This window comes from Pimephales promelas, chromosome 6 (assembly GCF_988280905.1).
Source record: "Pimephales promelas chromosome 6, fPimPro1.hap1.1, whole genome shotgun sequence".
Classification (NCBI taxonomy): Eukaryota; Metazoa; Chordata; class Actinopteri; order Cypriniformes; family Leuciscidae; genus Pimephales; species Pimephales promelas.
Window position 1 is genome coordinate 13,827,943 of NC_142774.1, and position 25,709 is coordinate 13,853,651.

At 37.8% G+C, this 25,709-nt stretch overlaps 1 protein-coding gene across 4 annotated transcripts in view; it reads left to right on the plus strand.

Moving 5' to 3' along the window:
• Positions 1–925: 925 nt before the first annotated feature.
• glra3 (glycine receptor, alpha 3) overlaps positions 926–25,709 on the plus strand; it is a 58,223-nt gene continuing 33,439 nt past the window's right edge. For 2 of the 4 annotated variants that reach the window (XR_016168833.1, XM_089132140.1), the window contains exon 1: positions 926–1,333. Coding sequence is in view for 2 of the 4 variants with exons in the window: in XM_089132140.1 (XP_088988266.1) it covers positions 1,263–1,333 (71 nt within the window). In the remaining 2 variants the exon portion in view is untranslated. Of the gene's footprint in view, positions 1,334–24,444; positions 24,564–25,709 lie in introns of those variants that run through there. The other 2 variants (XM_089132141.1, XM_089132142.1) reach the window with 2 other exon arrangements.

Below are 25,709 nucleotides of genomic sequence, written 5' to 3' on the forward strand. Positions count from 1 at the left end.
AACCTTCATGAATTTCTCTATTCTGCTGAACTCAAAAGAAGATATTTTGAAGAATGTCGGTAACCAAACAGTAGATGGACCCCATTGATTTTAGTACGTTATTTCATACTATGGAAATCAATGGGGTCAATGGGGGGTACATCAACTGTCTGCTTGCTGACGATCTTCAAAATATCTTCTTTTGTGGAAAGAAATCAGTGAGGTTTGAAACACCATGGTGTGGTGATGGCGCAGTGGATAAGACACATGCCTTTGGTGTGAGAGACCCGGGTTCAAATACACTGACACCAATGTGTCCCTGAGCAAGACACTTAACCCCTAGTTGCTCCAAAGGCGTGCCACCTCGGACATATCAATTGTAAGCCACTTTGGATAAACATCAGCTCAACAAATAAATGTAAATGAAGGTGCGGAAAATGATGACAGGATTTTCATTTTGAAGTTAACTAATCTTTTAAGGTCATGACACAGTAAGGTGTTTATTAGAATGATAATTAATGCTGATATTTCTACAAATATCTATTGTTTTCTGTAACCACCTGCTCACTGTTACGGGTTGAATGGTCAGTCATCCCCAACTGACATATCTCCTGACCTGGACACTTAACGTCCAGTTTTTTTTTAATAAACACGATGCCCATAAAACCTGCAGAATTAATTAATTTCTTGAGTATATGCATATGCATATACAATTATTAAATCAAATATATTTTCCAATTTAATTAATATGAAAATATATTACAAATATAAATATCAATAATGCTATAATCTGGTATCCTGTTATACTCGATGCTGGGATATTAATCACGTGAGCAGCTCTCATAGTCAAATGGCTGGCAGCATGGCACGAGTAAGGGGAAGTATTCAAATTCAGCTCTCTCTAATTTTAAGTAAGCGTTGCGCATGCATGCGTGCGATGAGAGTGGAGAAGCGCACTGTCAGTCAAGCGCGCTCTATGGGGCGGTCTCTGCTCAGAGATGTCTGAATATGTCAAGAATCACTTAAGCTGCCGCACGCGTTTAAACAGCACTCCATCACTTCCAGTGCCGACACGAGGGAAGTGTTTCATATATGCTGTTTAGCTTTATAAGATTATGAGGGATTCCTTTGCGATTGCCGTGCGCAACGAGCCTACAGTGCATAGGAGTGAAGGAAGATCTGCTGGAGCGCTGTCCAGCGTCCTGAAGTCAAGAAGCCAGAAGTGCTGAAGAGAGCACAGGCAATCACAGAGGACTGTATGTCTATGCCGATCAAGTCTTGAGATGACTCGGAAAAGGCTGCGTTCTGTGGCTGTCTGGGGATTCATTGCGTGCGAAATAGGAATTCTGTTGAGGTAAGAGCATTTTTTTTTTCTAGTGGGGGACATTGAAGATTTTTTTTACAGTTTCACTCTCATTGTTGGCCGATCGTCACGTTCTGTAGAGGATAAAAGTATCAAAACTCATAAAATGTGCCCTTTCACCCATGCAGAGCAACAACCAGAGGCATCATCACAGTATAAATATGTTTTTGGAGACAGTGCCAGACAGAGCCATATGAACACTATTCTTACGCTGTGTGTGAGTCTTTTACTTTAAGATTTTAAGAATTTATCAGAACAATAAGCCATTCTGTTTTGAGTATATCTCTTCACCACCGCATTCATGATGGCTATTGTAGGCACAGATACAGTTTTTTTAAGTAGTTTGTTCTCAGTGTAACAGGTGATATCTTGCCATTTTCACAGACAGAGTAACTTAGAGCTTGGTGATCCTAATGAAAAGTATTGTTCTTCTGACCTAAAATACTTTTAATTATTTCTATATTTCTAAATGTTGCAATTAGGAAACATGTTAATTACGGTTTTGTGCAAAAATATTAGAAATACAAAAATAAATACTAAATGATACATAAAATAAAATATAAAATGATGCAAAGTGAAGAAAAGGAAATAGGTATTTGTTTCATAATAGTCTCTTCCTTTATATGAAAATAATTAATTGACTTGAATTTGAAAGGAGTAAATTGATTTTTCAAAACAGTTTAATGTTGTGCTAATTGATTTTGTACTCCTGATACTACACGCCAGTGGAATTTCTTATGAGTCCCAAATGATAATTTAAGCCCATCATATATCTCTTAGGTTAGGTGACTATTTTTACTCTGCTGTACATTTTTTTTCCATAACCCATTCTGTCTAGTCTTGCAAGTAGCTTCAAAATATGAAATTGGCGTTGTGGGTCCCTTTGAACTGTACTGAATCCTCACAATTCTTTTGGCTGATGATGCTATGAATTTTTAATATTTCATTTGTCTACGATACTTGGGCTCACAAAAGCGTAAAGTCTTGCATTATTGATACGTTGGCACTTGCAGTGCCTTTGCCGCCTTTATATTGGCTGCCATTCGTGCACCCTAAGGAAGAGTTTTTACTTATAGCCATTTCAGAGGAAGTTGTTTTCCGAGAAAAGCTGGATTCCACCACTCAGAATTAATTGTACAGAAAATATTCATTTAAGTCTTATACTTTAGAATGCGTTATGCTAAACATTGAGAAGATTTATTTTTATTTTTATTTATTTATTTTTTTTGCAAGAGCTATACTCACCAATATGATTGATCTTCAGAGAGGGCAAAGATTATGTATAGTGAATAGCTTGAAATGATGTGGGAAATTATCATTTCTTTTTGATTTCAGTCAAACAATGGCTCATAATCACTCCACAACGTGCATTGCCAGCAAGGGGCTTAGAAGTAGTGGTCTCAGTGTGCTTATATCTTAAGATCTTTGTGCAAAGATTGACTTTGCTGGCTCTCTGGACTTCTCTTCAACTTTTTTTTTATTTCCACAGTTGACGGAATCTTGTTCAGTCTTATTAATGTGTTAATATTGATGTGTATCCTAGCATAGCAGCACATTTGTAAAATTCCACTATTAAAGCACAGACTTTGTAGTACCATACCACCTTTTAGCATATAACTAATTCTTCTTCAAAATTCTAAATATAATATATATATATATATATATATGAAGAGTTCAGATGCAAAAGCCTCTAAATGCCATTTGAAATTTTCTTCTTTAATGATGATTTTTATCAAACTTGTATATTTAAGTTCAGTAATTTCACTTAAATAACAATTAATAGGTAGTTATCATTGCCATTTAAGTGAAATTACTGAACTTAAATATACAAGCTTGATAAAAATCATCATTAAAGAAGAAAATTTCAAATGGCATTTAGAGGCTTTTGAAAAAAAAAATGACCCTTGTGACTGGTTTTGTGGTCCAGATCACATATAAGAAATAACATATATTATGAGTTAAATATAACAACCTAATAGTTTGATGACCAAATGGCTTCTATGTGTTTGAAAACATGTGTATATATATATATATATATATATATATATATATATGTATATATATATATATATATGTATATATATATATATATATATATATATATATATATATATATATATATATATATATATATATATATAAGAATTAACTGTTTTAAAGTTTTGAAAACAGATGTACAAGTTTAAATATAGGTGCAAACCAGAGATGATATTTACAAAACAACTATGGAGAAAATTAGCTACGTTTACATGTGGACTACATATTTTGAGTGTCTTTTTTATAATTAAAAATGATTTTCATGAGCGCTTTCCACAACTTTCTAAAAGAAAAAGGACAAATAATTTACATGCAAACTCCCAAATCCACGTAGCATATACTCAAACAAAGCCCTCACTACATTGCCATTTGCCACAGATGACAACACACATACATCAACAACTACAATCAAAAAACAGCCCTGAGCACGCATACGCTCAGGCATTCACACACTGTGAATGAGTAAGGACAGATATTACAGCTGTCAGTCTATCCTCAGAGAGGATAATAGAATATGGCAGAGTACAGTGTTGTGTTCATACTACACCACTCAGCACAGGTTTGCATGCCTCTGTTTCATATTACAGTAGCTAGTCGTTATCTGGGTTAACGGATTTGGATGTGTTGTTTTCTTCAAGAACATAAAGCATCAAAATTGCCTGTTTAGTACCCCAGAGTCCTTCTGTCGTACCCTGTTTTGTTGGAAGTTGAATATTGTCACAGTTTCTAACTTGTTGGTGCTTCACGGATGACTAATCTGATTTCTCAATAGCTTTAGGAACCCAAATAAGGGTCAAGGAGGTTAGCTGTCACACAGGGATGTTGTCACAAGAGCTATTTCAGGGTTTTGAGTAAAAGTTCAGTTTTTCAAATGCTTTTTTATGCACGTTGGATTCAACTGAATAATAAGCTAAAATCTCATTTTTGGCTAAAAAAATACACATCAGCATACATTTAGGCAAGGGTCAACTGTATAATAAAGGTACATTACAAGAGTTATTTTTGTATATGTCAGATTGTATTCATTTTTACTGAAATCATTTCTGAAAAGCCCATGTGAGGATTTTAATTACAGTGACAACTGCCATTGGGTTATGTTGTCACAAAAGGTCTACATGTGCATTTTCCCCCGTGAGAAACACCATGAAAATGTTTGGTAGCTTTGTTTTTTTTTTTTTTTTTTCTGTAGCCCAGACTTTTTAAGGTACTGTTTTAAGGTAATTTTCGACCACACTATTTCGATAGGTCACTTTAGACATTCTACTAACTAGCAGTCATAGAGTTTTAGACTCTCTCCTTAATATCTGATAACACTTTATTTTGATCCTCTGTTCACAGACATTCTACTGTACTTACTATAAGTAACTTTTCAAGTACATGTCAACCTTTTTTCTACTAACTCTAACCATAAACCTAACAGTCTAACCTATCAGTCTAATATATTAGAGTTAGTTGACATGTAGTTTCAAATTAATGTTAGTTAGTTGTAATGAGTTAGTTGTAATGGCATAGGAGAATGTAGTTAGTAGAATGTCTAAAATAGATATCAGAAAAAAAGTCAACTTTATCTGAGAAATATTCTCTGGTGTGTAAAGTGTGACAACTAGCCAAAATCTCCCCTACGTAATTGCAAATATTAACTTTGATGTGGATTTGTAAAGACAGAACACTTCATCAATCAGAACCTGATATAGAGAGACTGGGCAGAAGCAATTAGATGATATGAATTAATCTGCACTGACAAATCACAAAGACTGACTGTTGGAAGGATTGAAAAGTGTGTTATTATTAAAACTGACATTTCCATTACAGTTTCATGGTTTGAAGACTTGGATTTAATTACGTACAGCTATGTAATAGAAAGCAAAAAGATGTTTCCTGCAGTATGTCTTTGTGTTGATGTTTATTCATATACTATTCAGAGTGGGGGAAAACTGCATACAAAATGAATTAGAGAAAGACAGAGATTGTCGCTTTGTCAGACCTGTCTGTTTATTTGGGGACTTTTTTGTGGCAGCAGTTCTGCCAGTGCCAACTCAAATAACTTGAGTAGACATAGACAGGCTAATGTCAGCACTGGACCAAAGACAGTGTAGGACACCGTGCATCATTGTGTCATCTGCTCCAAGAAAGTCTCACACTTCAAAAATATGACGTATGTCATTATCTTTAAGTGTCATACGCCTAAAAATAAAGCTTTCAAGTAGCCTATCTGGCTATCCTATCATTCTGTCACCAACAATGGGAGGGAATCAGACAACTAATTCATTTAAAAAAAACAAACAAAAAAAAAACTAATACCTTATATGATCTTTACTGTGTCTGGTTTTCTCTCAACGGTATGATGTTCTGTGCAGTTAGTAGTGTTAAAAAAGAGGGATAATGTACAGTAGTAGGGTGTGGTTTTATGTTAAAAAAACTACTAAACCTACATAAATGGTAACATTTTACAATAAAGTCCCATCAGTTAACATTAGTTAGTGCATTAATAAAATGCATTAACCAACATTACCTGATAACGAGCAATACATTTATTTCATTATTAAAGAATACAGATGTCCATTTGTAGTTCATATTAGCTCACGTAAATTAAATAAAATAAACAGATACTTCTTTTAATTTGAATAATACATAAAATCACTTTCTGCGACATGACACGTTAACAAGAGTCTCTTACACACACTCACCACAAAACCATATGCTTGTTCATATTTGCACTTCTCTTGGTTTCATAGTCGTCTGCTGAAACGCTCATTGGAGCAGAATGTTCCAAAAGATGAGAGCGACCCCCCAGCGGGAAGAGAACCTCATCTATTCTGTTTTCTTCCCGTGTACCTTTCACCATGTGCATTAGGACGAACCGGCTCTCTTTCTTTAACAAACCAATGGCTTCCAAAAGCACTAATGCTCTCTTTTTCTCTGCCTTCAAGGGGTATTTTAGTCTTTTTCTTTGAGCCCGTTTCACTCCATGCCTCTTGTGCCAGTTTGCTTATTGTAAAAGGCAGATTAGGTAGCTCCTGTTGCATTATTGATAAGATTTTGTCACAAAGAATTGATTGCACTTTGAGTTATTCTGCCAGCCCTGTTTCTCTTGAATACTTTCGTTGGAGTTTTTTGAAAGCTAAAGAAAGACAGGGGAACAGTGAAACAGAGAAACAGAGGGAGGCCTCTGTAAGCAGCTTAAAATCTTTTAAGTTTTCATAAAGCTTTTATGTATGAGGAAAATGTTGAGGAGTAAGGTCTTATCAAATGCCAAAATAATTAATTTTAATCATAAACATCTGACACTTCATTATCTGAAAGGCAACAGGGAAAACTAAGATAAACACAAGAGTACTCAACAAACAGTGATGTAAGCATTTTAAAAAAATAAGTTAGTAGGTTGTTTTAACATTTTGAAAGAAGTCTGTTCTGTATTTGTTCAAAAATACACTAAAACAGTGATATTGTGAAATGTTATTGCAACTTTTTTACATTTGAATATATTTTAAAATGTAATTGAATCATGTCATTAGTCATTAGTCAGCTTTATTGTCGATTTTTCACATGCTCCAGACATACAAGCAATCGAAATTACGTTTCCCTTTATCCCACGGTGAAGACAGACAAAGAAACAAAATGTACGTAAATTAAACATATAGTTAAACCTAGACTAAAGTTAAACATATGCAATCACTATGTATGGACATCAATAAATAGACATTTAAAAATTAAGTCTGCAAGTGACATGATAGTGCAAGACAGTTTTGGTCATAGCGAACATGAGAAGTGTGCGAATTGCATAGTAGATAGCATAGTGATAGCAACACTGAATTTTCTTCACAGTCACATGATCCTTCAGAAATCCTTTTAATAGGCTGATTTTGTGCTCTTGAAACATTTCTTATTATCACAGTTGAAAACGGCTATTATAATATTACATATGCAATTTCATGCATCCTGCGGAGTAAATTTATTTAAATCGTACTAACCTCAAAGTTTTGAACAGTACAAAAAAAAGCTATGCTAACTCTTAAAATCCCCATATGATTCATCATAAACGTCACAACAAACACCATTAATATGATCTCTCAGCAGTTATGCCTCTTACTAAGTGATGAAGCAGTGGTGTGGTGGTGACGTACAGCAAAAAGAGCTTCCAGGATGGGAGATGTCACCTGAGTTACTGTATGCATGCTGGTCACAGTTTGCATATAGTGGCGAAAATAAGCTAACTGTGACATTTAAGTCACCACAGTGGCAGCTGATGCGCGGAACGCAAATCTCTGTCACACATCAGTGTCACTGCTGTCACATACTGTGGAGTGTTAGTTCCTGTTTTTCCCAGCTCACGCTTAGTAAAGATGCATCTACTCCCATCAATAAAAATACCTCTCAGCTGGGCTTGCAGGAGAGCTCTTCCCTGTCCACTTAACGTGTTTCCTGTTTCCACTTGGCTTGACAACAGACACTAACTGACTAAACTGGGTGAAGTGTACATCTTGTAATTCGGTACACAAACTGGAAGTATGGAACTGTGTTAATTTGATAAGAGCTATTCTACGCTTGGGAACATGCTGAAGGTTTTAAGACCACTGTGAAATTTCTGGGAATTTTTTTTTTTTATATATAAATATTGTGCGGCAGTGATGCAACACTATGAACAGCTAAACCCAAATCCACAAACATTGAATGGAGAATTGTGCATGTATTTACACCAGCCTGAGCAGATTAGAGCTTGAGCCACTGTGGCTGTCCTGATATACTGTCAATTCAACACATTGCTGCTAGTAATATTTACAGTATATATATATATATATAGCAATTGGTATCAGAGCATATTTTGATAAAGTTTTAAAAAAATAAATAAAGGTCTATGAGTGCTGTGTGACCAAACTTAATGCTTATCCTACTCCTTTTTTCTGAAAAATCACACATTTTCAGACGATTCACATTGCAATAATTCATACAAACTGAGGATGGACTTTGTTGATGCTGATGGTGAGGAGTTACAGTTGCTACATCTCATAATGTACCTCAAACTGAGTTTCGTATCACTGAGAAACATCCTGCTCAAGTCGTCCTTGCGATGGAGGTTTAGGTTGATTGCCTAGTTTTTCCATTGTTTTATCATCTGACATCATCGTGCTCGGATTGATATGGTGAAATCGCCTTCATTGTTCGTTACTGCATTAGTTTACAGTGTACAATCGCTGAGCTATAGGAAGCCTCAGAACAAAGCTGACGTTCAGTTATGGCAATGGGCGTTTCTGTTTTCGACACGCTCACTGTATGCGGTAGACTAACCACAGATTGGGCTATTTGGCCAATCAGAGCAGAGTAGCTCGCAGAAAGGAGCTATTTAGTGAGATTGATTCATCTGACGAAACATTTGAGAATTATTGAAAAATGAGGTGATGTGCAAATGTATATTATGAGAAAATGAAACAAGTTTTTGACCTTTGATGCATGTAAACCTGTTGTGGGAAACCCCAAAACAGCATTAGGAAACTTTAAACTAGAATAAATTGGGCACTTTAAATAATAATATTTAAAATAAAAATGATTGATCATGTCGGGAACACACCTACAGTATGATGGTTACAGAGGCACCTCTCAAAGTTTTGATAAAAGAGCTAAGCCATTTATTCAACAGAACGCCTCTTTCTCTTTGTTTCTTTTAAATCGCATCATCTTTTTTTAGATCTCCAGTTCATGGTCAGCTTTCCACAATACTAGAGGAACACTGCTGACCAACAAAGATCTAAAGGTTGGGTCACAGCGAAACACATAAATTACTTACAGTAGATTTAGTCAATATAGTGACTGATAGAGACATTTTTTATCAGCCACACCTCAAACATATAGAAAAGGACAGTTCAGTGTTCTGCAGAATGAGAAATTTATGCAGTTGGCGTAATAGCAATGTGAGTGAAAAGGAAATGAGGGCCTTACATAAAAGATGGAGAATGAGGATCCCAGGGTACTCTGGTCATTTCAATTAGTGGCGTAAAACTAAAGAACATGGAGGAGTGGTGAGCATATGCAATTACTTTGAAACAGAGTTTAAAATTGACTAACATCTGTGTTTGGACTTATCTTTACTAAATGACAAAGTCTCCAGTCACCATAAAAATACAAAAAGTAAAAATACACAAGTGCTAAAGATTGAGAGCATGAGAGCAATCACTATGTGAAACATAAATTACTGTCAGCACTGTTAGCACTAAAAGATTTGGACAGAGACAGTAATCTGAAAAAAAAAAAAGCAGGTTTACAAGCACAGGAAACCTTCACTGTCAACATAAGTGAAACATCTTACAATTGTCATGTATGTGTTAGGTTAAGAAGAGAAAGAGTGTTTCTGTCACCCAATCAGACATGTAACATTTTTGGGTTCTGGCTGATGGTGTACTCCAGTTCTGTAGATCTCTCCTGCTGCGAAGCTCCCAGAGGACAAACATGGAAGGGAGCTTTCACACCTGTTTAGCACTAAAACCAGGATTTTTTATATATTTTAATAAACCCAGACTCCACAGGGTGACTCTAGGAAAAAAAATAGGACAGTCTTCTAAATTTGGCAGCTGCTTTGAAACTGTAGCGTGCCAAGTTACAAGCTACTCATCATAATTTAAAGGAGCTAACGACATTGAAGCTATTTAAGGAGAACATTTCTTCTAAGTATAACTATATGAAAATGTAAAATTTAATTACAGCAATTTTTTATGATGCAAAACAATTAGGGTTTTTGAAGGAGCAAACAGGAATTAGATTGGCATCATAAAAATTTAACAAATAATCTTTGAGGGTACTTATCATGCTTTTAAATCATTCATTTTTTACATATAAATCATACATTTGTGGTCTATATAAAGCATAACTGCAATGCTTGGGTCTGAATTCCTCATTATTATAGCTCCACAGGCCCCTTTTCTACCCCTTTTCTGATGTGCGTCTGTGAGCAACTCGTTTTAAAGTGGCCCCGGGAGATGCGTCATACCCCGCACGCTCTCCAGGTCGCTGAATTCACGGTCGGTTCAACTCCAACACCCCCCCCCCCCCCCCCAACACCCCGCACCCCCCGTTTGGCCATTCTTGTAGTTTGATTAGAGATATATGATTATATAATACAGCTTCAAAGAACATTTTTATTCACACGTTAACTAAATGTCAACAAAGATAGAAGGGATTTACCTTTCATTCAGACAAAGTCGATCGGCGGATGTTGTTGAAGTTGGATTCCTTGAAGTGCTTTGGGTCACTACATCCAACAACCGAACATTTTGACTTGCCCTCTCGCAACTTCTGCATCACTGAGCTTGGACTACAAAATCGGAGCGAGAAATAATAATGGCGGATTGCTCGAAGTGTTGGGCCGGTTGTCAATGTCCTTAGTTGTTAGTTCTGCTGCAAATACTGTGACGTAATTGTTCAAAAAACGTCATAGAGAACAGAAAAATCTGAACAGCTTGAAAAATATGACCAAAACAGAATATAAAGATATAAACGAAGCACTTGAAGAGAATAATTTCATCTTTTCTGTACTCATAAACACTCCAAATATACAACAAAATGCATTTAAGGGCTAAAAAAAGTGGATTTTGCATAATATGTCCCCTTTAAACTGAAAAATATACACCCTGATTTATATAATTGAGCTGAAGACAGTTATTTAAAACATGCATAATTTAACAAAATAAAGTGTCCCTATTATGCTTTTTTTGATATTATTTATCTCGTAGTGGGTAATGGTGAACGTGATTTCAACAAGTACCACATGTTCCTGGATCAACATCTTTGTTCATCCTGGATCAACTTTCATACTTTGATTGGATCAACCAATCAGATTTGAGGGGCATGTTTACAGTTTATGTCAAGTTTAGGCTTAGAACCAGGGTGAAGTACTTAAACATCATTATTCACCTACACTCTAAAAAATGCTGGGTTGTTTCAACGCAAATTTGGGTCAAATATGGACAAACCCAAATGTTGGGTTAACAAATGTAATTTAACGTGAAAGTTGAAGTTGGGTTAAAGTTTTAAATGACATTTTTAACCCAACATTTGGGTTGGTCCATACTTGACCCAAATTTGGGTTAAAACAACCCAGCATTTTTTAGGGATTTTTTAGGGATTTCCCTCTGATTTTAGGGAAAATTTATGGGTAGGGTTAGGTTTAGGTTTTGGGAGTAGGGATTGGGTAATGACTACATTTTGGGACAGGAATGTTGATTCAGGATCAACAAAATATGTTGATCTAGGACCATGTCTTACTTGGCAAAATCACAGTGACCAGTGTGTAGTACAGCTATTTGTGAATGATCAAAGTACATAATAAATGGATTTTTTTTCTTTGCCCCAAATGAAATAACTGATTCTCAACTGCCTAAAATGAGTCATTCACCAGTAAATCATCTGTAATTTCAATCTTACTTCCTGCACGAACCTACGTAGATCTTTACCAAACAACTTCTACTTTAACCAAACAACAATCTACTTTTACCCAGCCTAAAACACAGAGTTTGGTCTGTGTTGAAAACATGTTGAAAAGGTTTTTTTGTTATAACTTGGATGCATGTAAACATATTTTAGGAAGCCACCAAAACAAAATTGTGAGCCTTTAAATTACCGTAACACTGCAAATAAAATGGTGATTTTTTTATTTATTTTTATTTTTGTTGTCTGTTAATGTCTGGACTTTTATAATTCTACACGTATAAGAGAGAAGGCAGTTGATGTTTAGCTTCACTACTTAGTTAGATTCTCTCCAACACTGACAGCAAACTGACTTTCTTCCCTGCTTAGTCTGGAGAACAAATTCTGCCTGGCTGGAATTACATTTAGTGTTTGTGAAGGGCACCATCCAGAGAATCATATGTGTCTATCTGATCCCCATTAAACTGATAATCTCTGCCCTCACATGTCTCCCTGCACTTACTCCAGGGGAGTGTTTTGGAAGCACCTTCATGTTACATTCATTTCAGTTGGAATGTCAAAGTGGGGGAGGGTGAAATAATCACTGGAAGAAAGGCTCAGAGACTTCTTTTTTTTTCAGATTCTATCAAAGCTACCTTGAATAAAAGGAATTCGGAATCAGAATCATTATGAGCTGTGTCGTCCATGTGTGCACAAAAACACAAGGAAATGTGGTGGTTTCCAAGAGCTTTGATTTATGCACTACTTTTCATAAGTTTAGGGTCAGTAATATTTTTTTATATTATATTTTTATATTATATATATATTATTTATTATATTATAAATATATATTTTTTATTACTATTGAATAAATCTATACTTTTATTCAGCAGGGATGTATTCAATTAATTAAAAGTGACTGTAAGACATTGTCAAGATAAACATTTCAAATAAATGCATCTTTTAAACTTAAAGAATCATGAAATAAAAGTATCATGAAAATATTAATCAAACCAACTGTTGATAATAATAGGAGATGTTTCTTGAGCACCAAATCAGCATATTAGAACTTAGGATCATGTGACAATCAGTACTGGAAAAATGGCTGCTTAAAATTCAGGGCCTCTATTAAAATAGAAAACAGTGGTTTGATATTGTAATATTTCAAAAACATGACTGCATTTTTGATCAAATAAATGCTGCCTTGGTGGGCATAAAATAATATTTCAAAACATAGAGAAAAAAATCTTAACTTTTCAGCAGTAATTTAGATAACACAAGACAATATAAATAAAAATCAAGAATCACAATAGAGCATCATGAAACAATTGTTTGAAACTACATAGACCTCTGTCAGAAATCAAGTACAAGGTTTCACAGTATGTTCAGAGTGTAGTTTTCACTGACTTTTAGTTTATTTTCATTCATCGTCAGTGTTCCATGTTTAGATTCCCATCTGTCGTCTCTGTGGTCACTGTCATTATGAGCTAATTTGCATTAGCTGTGTGTCAATAATCATCTTGTTTGAGTCACTATTTAAGTTCTCCCTTCACAGTATGTCATTGTTTGTTCTACCGTTCAAGTTAAATGGTTGTCTCTGCCCTGTATTGGTTATTGCCTGTTTGCATTTAACTAAGTAAAATTGGAATTATTTTTTTCTGAATCTTCGTCTGTCTGTTTGCTTGCTACGCACACGCCCTTGTGTTGTGACAAGGACAGCTAAACAAAGCAGGAGTATTCTTAATTTTAGAAATAAAGGATTTGGTTATTCATTTGTACATCCATCTGTGCCAGTTACTGCGGGAAACCCTCAGGCAATCATGTCTTCTGATCATTGTTTGAATCCATGTGCTCTGGATTTCTGCTCCATTTTTTATTTACTCAGTTTATTTGTTTGTTTATTTGAATCTACTGAACTGATGGGATTTCTTTTTCAAGTTCATATCTGGTGTACAGTTAATTAAATCTATAGGGAAGTCAACAAATTACGTTCTACACGTGCAGAACCAGACACTGTAAAATAATAGTTTCTTATGAATATAGATAAGAACAAAGATCACTGTGATTGTGTATGAACATGATTGTTACTATTAGCATTTATGTTGAATTCAAGCATGGTGGTTTCTTGTCTGTGTTTGTTAGAATTTTTATATTTTGTTTGACTATAATGACAGATTATTGAGATGTGCCTCTAGCAATGGAAGCTATTTCACCCAAATTACAGTTATCTTTACTATGAATTTTGTGGTTAACCACACACTGAGCAAACTCTTTAGATTATTTTGGCAAGGGTGTGCATAATTAATATTAGAGAGTAATGAGGAAGGAGAAGTTAGCTGACCACTTCCAGTCTTGATCCAATTTAGCAGAAAAGTCAACCAATCAGTTGAAAAATCACAAGGGGCTTGTATATCTAAGGAAATCAATCACCAATGACAGACTAGCGGTCTATACTTTTCCAAAAAAAATGGATAATGCTTTATGATTCATTGATTTTGCTCCATTACTCATTTGTATAATATTCTTTGGATATAGAGTCACCTAAATGAATAAATGTAAATGCAACTTTTAGTGTGACGTAAATGTAAAAGAGCTCATTTAATACAGAATGGACAAAGGCTTTTTAGTCAATCACAATGACACTGAAGGACCCACCAGAAAATCAATACAAAGTATCCACAACACAATTCATTTATCAATGGTGATGCATGACACAAAAGCCATCCTCACATTCAGTGTCGACAGTGAATTTACGAGTTTTTATTTCAATTCTGAGATTATATCTCTCAATTGCGAGTTTATATCACGCAATTCTGAGAAAACAAATCTGAGTCATAATTGTGAGATCTACATTTGCAATTCACCTTTGGCTAAGCCCCGCTCCCCTTAGTTACTGTTGCTACATCTGTCAAACTTCATCAGCGCTCTGCATGGCTTATGCTGTAACAGCTCACCCTGCTGAAATGTTATCAAACTTTTATAAAGCAGCAAATAAAGTGTCCGATATAAGTAGGCAAAAGGGGCTGCTATATGCGTTCGAAGGCTATATTCAAGACATACAGGTGAAACGCAAGAAACAAACAATGCATCCAAAATAGAGGCAAAAGCATAACGTTACAGGTCATAGTCAAAAAAATGAACCACCGCATTTCCTACTAATCGAGACGGAGGCTGGGACTAACAATATCATGGAGCAACACTGTTCATGCAAAGGGTATAGGTCTCTATTCACTTCTATAATCGTTATTACAAAGCAAACGGACTACACGAGTATAACATTGTATTTATTAGCAGTGTGTGCTAGTGTATCAACAACCGGTATGAGAACCGAAATCATAACCTAAAACATTATAAAACGGTCTAACCAGTATAACTTCACAGTAAGGTTAGAAGTAACAAAGATGCTCGTTGATCTTTGCGGGGTTTAGCTGACTGAGGACGTCCACACAGTTTAATACAAAGACGACACTTGTCAGGATTTGACTTCGGTTTTGGGAAGGGAAAAAAACGGACACCCCCCCCCCCCCTCCAAACTCTCTGGGAAACACGTATCTGTGTTACAAATGCCCGAGGCACAACGTTTAACCATATTTTGGATAAAACTACGACGGTAATAGCCTGCCGAGACCAAAAATATGAGACGCCTGTGTTGAAAGTCAATGGAGCGCTGTGAAAAAGTGTCGGAGTCTGTGTGGGAGCTCGTTCTTGGCTGCGCTGTGATTGGTTAGAAGCCTAACGAAAAGTTATTACAGGTTCCGGTTGGCGGATAACGGCGCAGCGCAGTCACACACTCTGATGTCGCAAAGGCAAAAACCCTAGTTTTACTGTCTACACAACATCACTAAAACCGGCATTTCTGAAAATCCTCACCCTGGCAGGGGTTTTCAGAAATGTTCTGTTTTGGTTTTCAAAAATCACTTCCATGTTAATTAATATATTTATTTATGTATTTAGATTTATGTATGTATTTATGGTGTTATTATTATAATAACAATAGATTTTTAATCTTTTGAGTCCATGGTTTGGAACCATCGTATCACCTTCGTATCACTCTCTGAGTAAGGTATTATTTTGGCTGGCTGATTTAGTTTTAGATTTAGATATTTAGATATTTAGATAAATAACAGCTGTCATGGTAATACTCTGTGACAGGGTGGCAACACATTCCCATTAATTCATTACTCACTTACTATAAAAAAACTAACTAGCACCTTAATAAGGAAAGACATATTAGCCAATCCAGCACAGTTCAGGCTGATGGCCAGTCTATGGCCATCAGCTAAACAACACAAGTTCCATCAGCATCTCATACAGTATGCAACACAGTAATGACAGTAGGCAACATTCAGAGAAGATGAACCACTAGAAAACAAAGAAGCCAAATTGTGTCCAGCCTCCTTGAATTAGCAAAGCAAGACAACACAGCGAGGGAGCGAACACCATGCTGACAGGACAGGTCACACCGATCCAGCAGTTTATCTGTGGTTTCACGTTAAGGGAAGCAGACGAGGGGTGGGGAAGCGGGTTGTTTGTCCCACAGCAATGACAACCCAATGAGACTGAAGCCTACAGGGGGTGACAACAAAACTGCAGTCATGCTCTCCTCATACTAACTGGATGCATTTCACAGACTCATTAGACGTAAAAAAAGATGGAAGATATGATGTACTGTATATGGTTGTATAGTTATTGTGATGCAAGTTAGTTTATGATAAAACAAGCTGATGGTTTAAATTAAAATTTAAATTAAATTAAAATGACTAGATGCATAAAACAACCCTATAAAATATAATTTATTCACTCCCTATTTAAAAACTCATTAATGCTTAACAAAAAAGTCAAAATACAGTATATGAAGTATACTGTAGATTTTAGCTCCACTCACCGGATATTTCAATTCTGAACTGCCTTGATACAAACACCAACATAATAAACAGCCCATTCTCACCCCCAAGGCGTCACTTAACTGACGCCTTGGGAAGCATTTGGACATGCTTCAATATCTGACGCTTTAGGCGCCCTTTAGCGTCAGTTAGATGACGCCCTAGGATCGCGTGTACCCTACCCCCACCCCACACCTAAACCTAACCGCGTCCTCTAACTGATGCTTTCCTTTAGCGTCAGTTAGATGACGCCGTAGGATCGCGTCATGTAAGTGACGCTAAAGGGCACCTAAAACGTCAAATATTGAAGCATGGTCAAAGGTGACGCCTTGGGGTGAGAATGCGTTGTAATAAAGCATTGCCATATTCACGTTCATCTGTTCCGGAAAAAAAAAAACAAGAAAAAAAACAAGAAAAAAAAAACTTAATGTGCTTTTAGCTCGACTCCCTAGACATTTCACTTTGAAACTTTCGCTAAATGTGTACAACGCAGTGCATTTCGCATTTTGTAAAAATGTTGCCACATGTACGTTTTTCTACAACGCATTCTAACCCCAAGGCGTCACCTTTGACCATGCTTCAATATTTGACGTTTTAGGCGCCCTTTAGCGTCACTTAAATGACGCGATCCTACGGCGTCATCTAACTGACGCTAAAGGAAAGCATCAGTTAGAGGACGCGGTTAGGTTTAGGTGTGGGGGTAGGGTACACGCGATCCTAGGGCGTCATCTAACTGACGCTAAAGGGCGCCTAAAGCGTCAGATATTGAAGCATGTCCAAATGCTTCCCAAGGCGTCAGTTAGATGACGCCTTGGGAGTGAGAATGGGCTGTTTTCTAATGAGCCTGGGCTGGGTTTTTAGCATTACATTGATAATAATAAGAAATGTTTCTTGGGCAAAAAATCAATATATTAGAGTGATTTCTGAAGGATCATGTGACACTGAAGACTGGAGTAATGTCTGCTAAAAAATCAGCTTTGACATCACTGTAATAAATTACATTTCTGTAATGACAACTTTGTGAGTGTTTGACATGGTAATAGATATGATAATTTCGAAATGTTTGGTCTTGGTGGATAGACTGTGAGCAAGCAAGCTGCTGCTGTACAATATAGCATACATGCATTACCCGTAGCAGATCAATACAGGTGGAACTGGGGAAGGTGGAGGGTTTCTGAAAGTGCTCTGCACTGCTACAAATGCTGACAAAGTATTGAAGGCTGAGCAGTGAGCTCATTGGTTACTGACAGAGCAGGAACCAATCAGCTGTGCTCTATAGAGAATGATGTGATTGCAAGCAGACTGAGTTAAGGACCAATCAGCATTCACCATCTAGAAATTCATGACAGAACATTGAATTTCACAAGAAGCCTATATTAAAATAGAAAACAGCTATTTTAAGTTAAAATGATATGTTTACAATATGACTACCAACTCCAAACTTTTAAATGGCAGTGTATATATATACATAATTATACACATATACTGTATGAACATGTCTATTATTAGTAATATATACCTATATAATATTAATCAGTGTATTCTGGTTATTCACATTAATTACAGTAAGAGTACACAGAGTGCATACAGTAGATGCTGCTGCCTGTGTGTGGTGCCATTGAATAAGCAGACCACAAATGAAAATAATAAATGTGAGCAGCACATGAAAGCAATATTATAATGCTGCTGCAATCTGTGTAACTGAACAATACAAAACTATTAAATGACATATGTCAGATGCAATCTATGTGGATGAATGCTGCGTGTGAATTTTTGAGCATAGTGTCTGCTGGCATTTATTCTCGCCTGAGACTGAATGTGAAGTGAACTGTGTGTGAATTGTAAGTGCTTTTAATTAAGTCAGAGCTGTCACAGTGTAAAGGTGAAGCTATAACTCTTCTTTTATAATGACTGAACTGTGAGCTGGTGTTTTCAGTTAATTGTCTAAGTTGTCTTGTTTCTTTTTATCATTAATATGCTCCATCAATCTGTCTCTTTCATTCTTTCCCTCTCTTCAAATCTCCTGTGTCTTCCACTTCATCTCACAATCTTTCATGTGGCCATGTGAAGACTTTGAAGTACTACCCTGTCCTTCTCTCAATTTATCTGTCATTCTGACCCTGTCTTTTACCATTTCTGTCTTTTTTAACCAGTTAAATCTGATCATCATATTCAGATGCTATGATAGTCATTGGGATCATCCTTAATGAGAGTTTTAACCAAAGCAATGTTTTCAGCAATGAATACAACATCATCACACACTGTCAAATCTATTCAGTAAATTTACTATGTGTCTATGTGTGTGAGCAGAGTAGGCCCTAACTTTTACCATATGTTATTTCTTTCAATGATTTGTGCACTGAGGTAGAGAGCAATCTTTGGATGTCGGTATTCTCCTTTTTGGCTACGCACATGCACATTCACACCATCTCCTCAATCCCCTTCGATCGGCTCCAACATGAGCATCCTCTGTGACTGCCTCGCTCTGTTGACCACCATTGATGCTTCATTGGCCTGTGGTTTCCATGGTAACTGTCTCTAGGCCTCCTTTGGTATTGGTGGGAGGGAATGGGAGAGTGTCAGGGGCAATATATCTGGGACTGCAAGAAACCAGTTAGACATTTGGACCCAGAGGTGACTCCTTCTAGGGGTTGCAAGAGCAAATCCATGGCTGATGGCTTTCTTTGGTAGGGAGAGAGAGAGAGAGAGAGAGAGAGAGAGAGAGAGAGAGAGAGAGAGAGAGAGAGAGAGAGAGAGAGAGAGAGAGAGAGAGAGAGAGAGAGAGAGAGAGAGAGAGAGAGAGAGAGAGAGAGAGAGAGAGAGAGAGAGAGAGAGAGAGAGAGAGAGAGAGATTTGACATTTTAAATTTTTTATTAATTCAATAATAATATTTGGGGTCGATCATAAACACATTAGAAAATGTTTTTATAAAGCTTCCATTCCAGTTAACTAAAAAAATAATAATAATAATAAAAAAAAAATCCCAGAGATTAATAAAAAATATGTGCAAGGCTGTAAAAAGCATAATCCATTTTTTTTTCCAAAACATTTTGTTAATACATTTTTTTTTTCTAGTACACCAAAATCTACTCTGCCAAATTCACTCTATTTTCAATGGGTTTTTTGTACAGGGTCCGCAGCTACCTTTCGGGGAAGAGCCTGACCCCAGCACTGAAGTCCATTTGCTTTCTCTTTGATCTTTAAGGTTTTGATAGTCATAGTTTTAACACATGCTGTGTATAGTAATTTTTGATAAATCATTGAGCAACCCAATTTATGGAATATTCAATGATAGCAATTTTGCAGGATCTTAATCTTGATAATGCTTTTATCATCAAAAAGTCAAATTCCAGAAAACCTGAAGGATGCATACATCATGTCTCCATCCTGCCGTGACACAGACCATTTCTGCGTTTCGCGTTCGAGGGTCAGGCATATCCATACAAAGTCCTATCCCTTCAGACTGGCCCTGTCTCCCTGTGCTATATGAAGGTCACGGAGGCAGCCATCGCTCCCATGAGAGAGCGTGACATTCGCATTCTCAACTATCTCGACGACTGGTCGACGACTCGACGATACTAGCTCGGTCTCGAGAGAAGACCAAGTGTCCAGGCACGCTGTGGTCTCCACAGACGCCTCCGAAACCGGCTTGGGGGCCACGTACAATGGGCCGGCAGTAGCTGGCACCTGGACGGGGTCTCACCTGCATTGGCACATCAACTGCCTCGAGTTGTTAGCAGTTTTCCTTACTTTGAGACGCCTCAAGACGACGCTGCTCGGCAAGCATGTCCTGGTCCATGCGGACAACACTGCGACGATTGAGTACATCAACCGTCAAGGTGGTCTACATTCCCGTCGCATATCACAACTCACCTGCCACCTCCTCCTATGGGGTCAGAAGCATCTGAGGTCCCTTCGTGCCATTTACATTCCTGGCCTGCTCAATCATGGCGCCAACAAGTGCTCGTCGAGCTGCCGCCAATTGTGGCCTCTGGAGAATGGCGACTCCATCCCCAGGCGGTCCAGCTGATATGGGACCACTTCGGGGCCACACAGATAGATCTGTTTGCCTCCCTGGACTCGTCCCATTGCAAGTTGTTTTATTCCTGTACCGAGAGGACCCTTGGCATGGATGCACTGGCGTACAGCTGTCGTCATGTTATAACGTCATTGCCCTTAAAAAGGGCGGCCGAGAGTTCGGTGGTGGATGGCAAATTCACATTTAAATGTAAGTATTATGTTTTCATTTACTCAAATAGCTAGATGTCACAGTCTGTCTTATCTCCGCCTCTTCAGTACACTTCCCAACATCCCTCATGCCCAGAGCCTGCGCAAGTATGTGTTTCCCCCTAGTATGCGTGAGCCTTATACAGCTGCTGGGCAAAATCAGGGAGGAAGTTTTCAGGGAGAAATTTAACTATTCTACAGAAGACGTTGTAGAACGCGCTGAATGGGCAGTGTATGCACCTGGAGAGAAGGGGAAACAATCAAACTGTCATCAAGACCAACAAAATCAAAAATGTTTAGCATGTCTCTTAAGATGTCATTGATTAAAGCCTGAAAGACAGCTGGGGTGTTGACTAAACTTAACAGTAAAACCCGATATTCAAAGTGCCCTATGGGGTGTATTAAATGCCGTTTTCCACTCATCTCCTTCCATGATACGAATGAAATGGCCAGCGTTGCGGAGATCTAACTTTGCGAAAACCTTTGCTGTAGTCGCGTAAACCATTTCCAGCATCCAGTGTTTTAGTAGAAGCTGTCAAAACCATAAACATTTGTCGTCTAAAAGACAATACATGCTTAAGCTCTGTAAATGTATGACCCAAGACAATTGTTTTTACAGCGCTAGCCATCTTTCCAAAATAATTATAGCATGATCGCGTCATCTTTGATAAAAGGAGGTAGGATACATTGGCCAATGTGGCCCCCACATCACTTTTGTAGCTGGAGCCAAAAGAGGTGGAATGGGTACAAATGTTCAAATGTTCCTTCAACCAAATGGCACTTTCAATTATCCTGATTGGTAGTTGTTGTTTTTTTTTTCTTTTTAAAAAGAGGACAACTGCCTTGTTCATACGAGATGCAAAAATAATGTTTTAATGGCCTACCTGTTTTCGTGTTGCTAATAGCACCTCCTCAATTGTTGTACCTGCCTCGGGAACGCTCCAGAAACCATTCCGAAGTGACAGAGATGGCTCTTCCCACACAGGGTAAGAAGTCGTCCCGTTTACTAAAAACGCCTCGCAAACTTAAATACAATAATCAGTGATCCAGAAAGTGAAGTAAATAAATAAAATAATTAAAAACAGATAGAAAAAAATAGTTTTAACTGTAAGAAAAAACTTGCACTTACTCTCAGCATGCAACATCTCAGAGAGAGAGAGAGAGAAAGAGAGTGAGCTGTTGCTGGAGGCTTGGCTTTTTCTGCTGAGAAGGAGCTTGGTAATTGGAGATTTGCACTTTACTTACAGCTCCTGGGGGCAAAGGTGCGATATGCACTGTTGAATTGACAATTTTGCGTAGTCAGGAAGGCCCAACACAATGACACAATTCTCATAGCCAGAGGCTTTTACACAGATGCAGTTTCTGTCAGCTTATGAAGCAACATCAGTGCTTGTTAAGTATTTGACACACCAAGCCAACATAAAAAAAAAACAATCATGTCTCACCCGGACCACGAAAACTAACAAACAGTGTTCCAGCCAATCACTGGCAAGAAGTATTTGAGGGTGGGTCTGGGGGGTTAGTGCGCGTGCACATGAAGGGGGTGTGTGTGTGAAGGAGAGAGAAGCATAAGAGGGAAGTTTGAAAAATGGCCGAAACACGACCAAAGAGATGTCGTTCTGAGGAACAAATTAAAAAGAGGGAGTCGGATAAAGAACGTGCGAAGTTCCGAATTTACATCGGTAGCAAAGCTTTTTAACGATGGCGAGAACTCCGGCGGCAGAAGGGCTTCCAGTCCGACATTCAGGTTGCTCTGTTTTTGCTGGATAGGTGGGTAACGATTGTTTTTTTTTCTTCTAAATTGACGCTTATGTTCGCCAAACCCACACAAGCATATAATTAGCTAGAAATGCACGTTCACAATTATTTCAGGAAGGACGGAAGGGAGGGGGAGGAGATGAGATGCGGAGGAGGGAGGGTCTAGCTAGCCTCCGATTTGTTTGAAAACACCCAGGATCGCTCAGAGAACCTTTAAGCAATTGAGCGTGGCATGGTTGCTGGTGCCAGACAGGCCAGTCTGAGTATTTCACAATCTGCTCAGTTACTGGGATTTTCACGCACAAACATTTCAAGGGTTTACAAAGAATGGCGTGAAAATGGAAAAAAAAAACATTCAGTATGCGGCAGTCCTGTTGGCGAAAATGCCTTGTTTGTGCTTGAAGTTAGAGGAGAATGGGCCGACAGGTTCAAGCTGATAGAAGAGCAACTTTGACTGAAATAACCACTCGTTACAACCGAGGTATGCAACAAAGCATTTGTGAAGCCACAACATGCACAACCTTGAGGCGGATAGGCTACAACAGCAGCAGAAGTGGTGGTGATGGTGCAGTGGATAAGACACATGCCTTTGGTGTGTGAGAGACCCGGAATGTAAGTAATGAATGCAAGACCCCACCGGGTATCACTCATCTCCACTACAAATAGGACAAATAGGCTACAATTTGCAAGAGCTCACCAAAATTGGACAGTTAAAGACTGGAAAAATGTTGCCTGGTCTGATGAGTCTCGATTTCTGTTGAGACATTCAGATGGTAGAGACCTGCTTTGTTACCACTGTGCAGGCTGGTGGTGGTCTAATGGTGTGGGGGATGTTTTCTTGGCACACTTTAGGCCCCTTAGTGCCAATTGGGCATCGTTTAAATGCCACGGCCTACCTGAGCATCGTTTCTGACCATGTCCATCCCTTTATGGCCACCATGTACCCATCCTCTGATGGCTACTTCCAGCAGGATAATGCACCATGTCACAAAGCTCGAATCACTTCAAATTGATTTCTTGAACATGGCAATGAGTTCACTGTATTAATATGGCCCACACAGTCACCAGATCTGAACTCAATAGAGCATCTTTGGGATGTGGTGGAATGGGAGCTTCGTGCCCTGAATGTGCATCCCACACATCTCCATCAACTGGAAGATGCTATCCTATCAATATGGGCCAATATTTCTAAAGAAAGCCACCAGCACCTTGTTGAATCAATGCCATGTAAAACATGCAGTTCTGATAGCAAAAGAGGGTCAAACACAGTGTGTATGTGTGTGTGTGTGTGTGTGTGTGTGTGTGCGTGTGTGTGTGTGTGTGTGTGTGTGTGTATATATATATATATATATATATATATATATATATATATATAAATTATTTCAAGAAGAGAAAACAGCCTGTCCATCCTCTTCCTACTCTCCTCGCCTCTGCAGTCCCATGTCTTCTCAAATCAAGTCCAAAAACTCATCCTATTGGTCTCGCCTTATTTGTGGTGCTGTGCTGGTGATGGTGTTAATGCTGGTGATGGTGATGGTGATGGTGCTGATGCTGGTCCTCCTTCTGCTGGCTCATCCTCTTCTTGGTCACACACTGCTGAAGGTCCCAGGTCTGTCAGAAATGGAGGTGATTAGGACAGGGGGTTTGGGGTGTCCCGACATCTTATCCATGAGGAAAAACCAGGGCCAAGTTTCAGCAGTGGGTTTCCAACCCACTGTTGAGCTGAGCTGCAGACCACGCCCCTCCTGGTGTTGGGGGTGGTGCCTATCTGCAGTCAGCTAGTTAGTCACCAGGTGGGAAGGATCTGGTGATTAGGTGTCTTGGAGTCACTCACAGAGTGTTCAGCAGGCTGGAATGATGTGCTGAGGAGCTGGGAAAATGAGATTGCAGGACTAAAGCTTGTTTGAACAAGGAAGGAGTCGGTGAGCATCCGTTTGTGCAGTGTGGTGGATTTTAATATTAAAGTGAATCATCTAATTATATTTAGGGTAAAATGTGTGTATAAAATCATGTGCTAAAGATTGTGTAAAAGAATCATGTGTTTGAATTGTAACCTGAAGTGTTATACATTTAACATTATGAAGGTTTAAAAGCATAGTTAAAAGAAATGTATTGTAAAGTTTTAAAGGGGTTAAAAAGCTGCTAGAGTTAAGGTAAAAATCATTTTAGCAGTGCTTTAAAAGTGTCTTTATTTGAAAAGTGTCCTCAAGAATGATGCTTTATTATGGTTACTTTATTGTGTTTTTGATTTAATTGTGTTTGTGTTTAAGGTTTTTACCTGCTTTTGGCCATGACAACTTTCAAATAAAATAAAAGAAAAGAAAGAATTGATTCCTGGTCGTTGAGTAAAATCCAGTCCAAACCTTCAAAAACAAGCATACCCTTTCAAGTGGGGAAAACTACAGGGATAAACTTCACTAGAGTGAGGGAACTTGACACCCACCCTAACCTGTCCCAGGACACTTGCAATCCTAAGGTAGAGCAAATAAAGCATGCCTGTTAACAACAACAGCACAATACATTTAAACAAAGACTTGTCAAACTTTCTTACTTATATAGTCCTGCATGGGAGTCACCTGAATCTGAATCTGAATCCGAATCCTTTATTGTCACATCACTAACAACGTGTCGTAATGAGTGAAATTCTTAAGAGCATGCTCCAGACAGTGCAGAATACAACATAACATAAAGACAATACACAATCACAATTAACATATATGAGCAATATACAAATGACCTTCCCCAGCAAGTATATTTTCTCCAGAATCCTCCTAAAACAAAAGGGAACCACTGATTAAAAAAAAAAAAAAAAAAATAGGACATGAGTGCAATCTTAATATTAGTGCAACCTTAACAAAATATGACACATAAGGATATGAATACAAAATACTTCTTTTGAATACAAAATACTAGACCACAATTTAATTGCTGTCTGCTCCTTGCTCCCTAATAAAAATAATAATAAAAATAAATAAATAAACTAATATTAGCACACGGTTAGCCTCAAACCACATGACAAATGAAGCCATGCAATGGTGAAAAATGAGTTCTGATGAATAAGAAAGAAA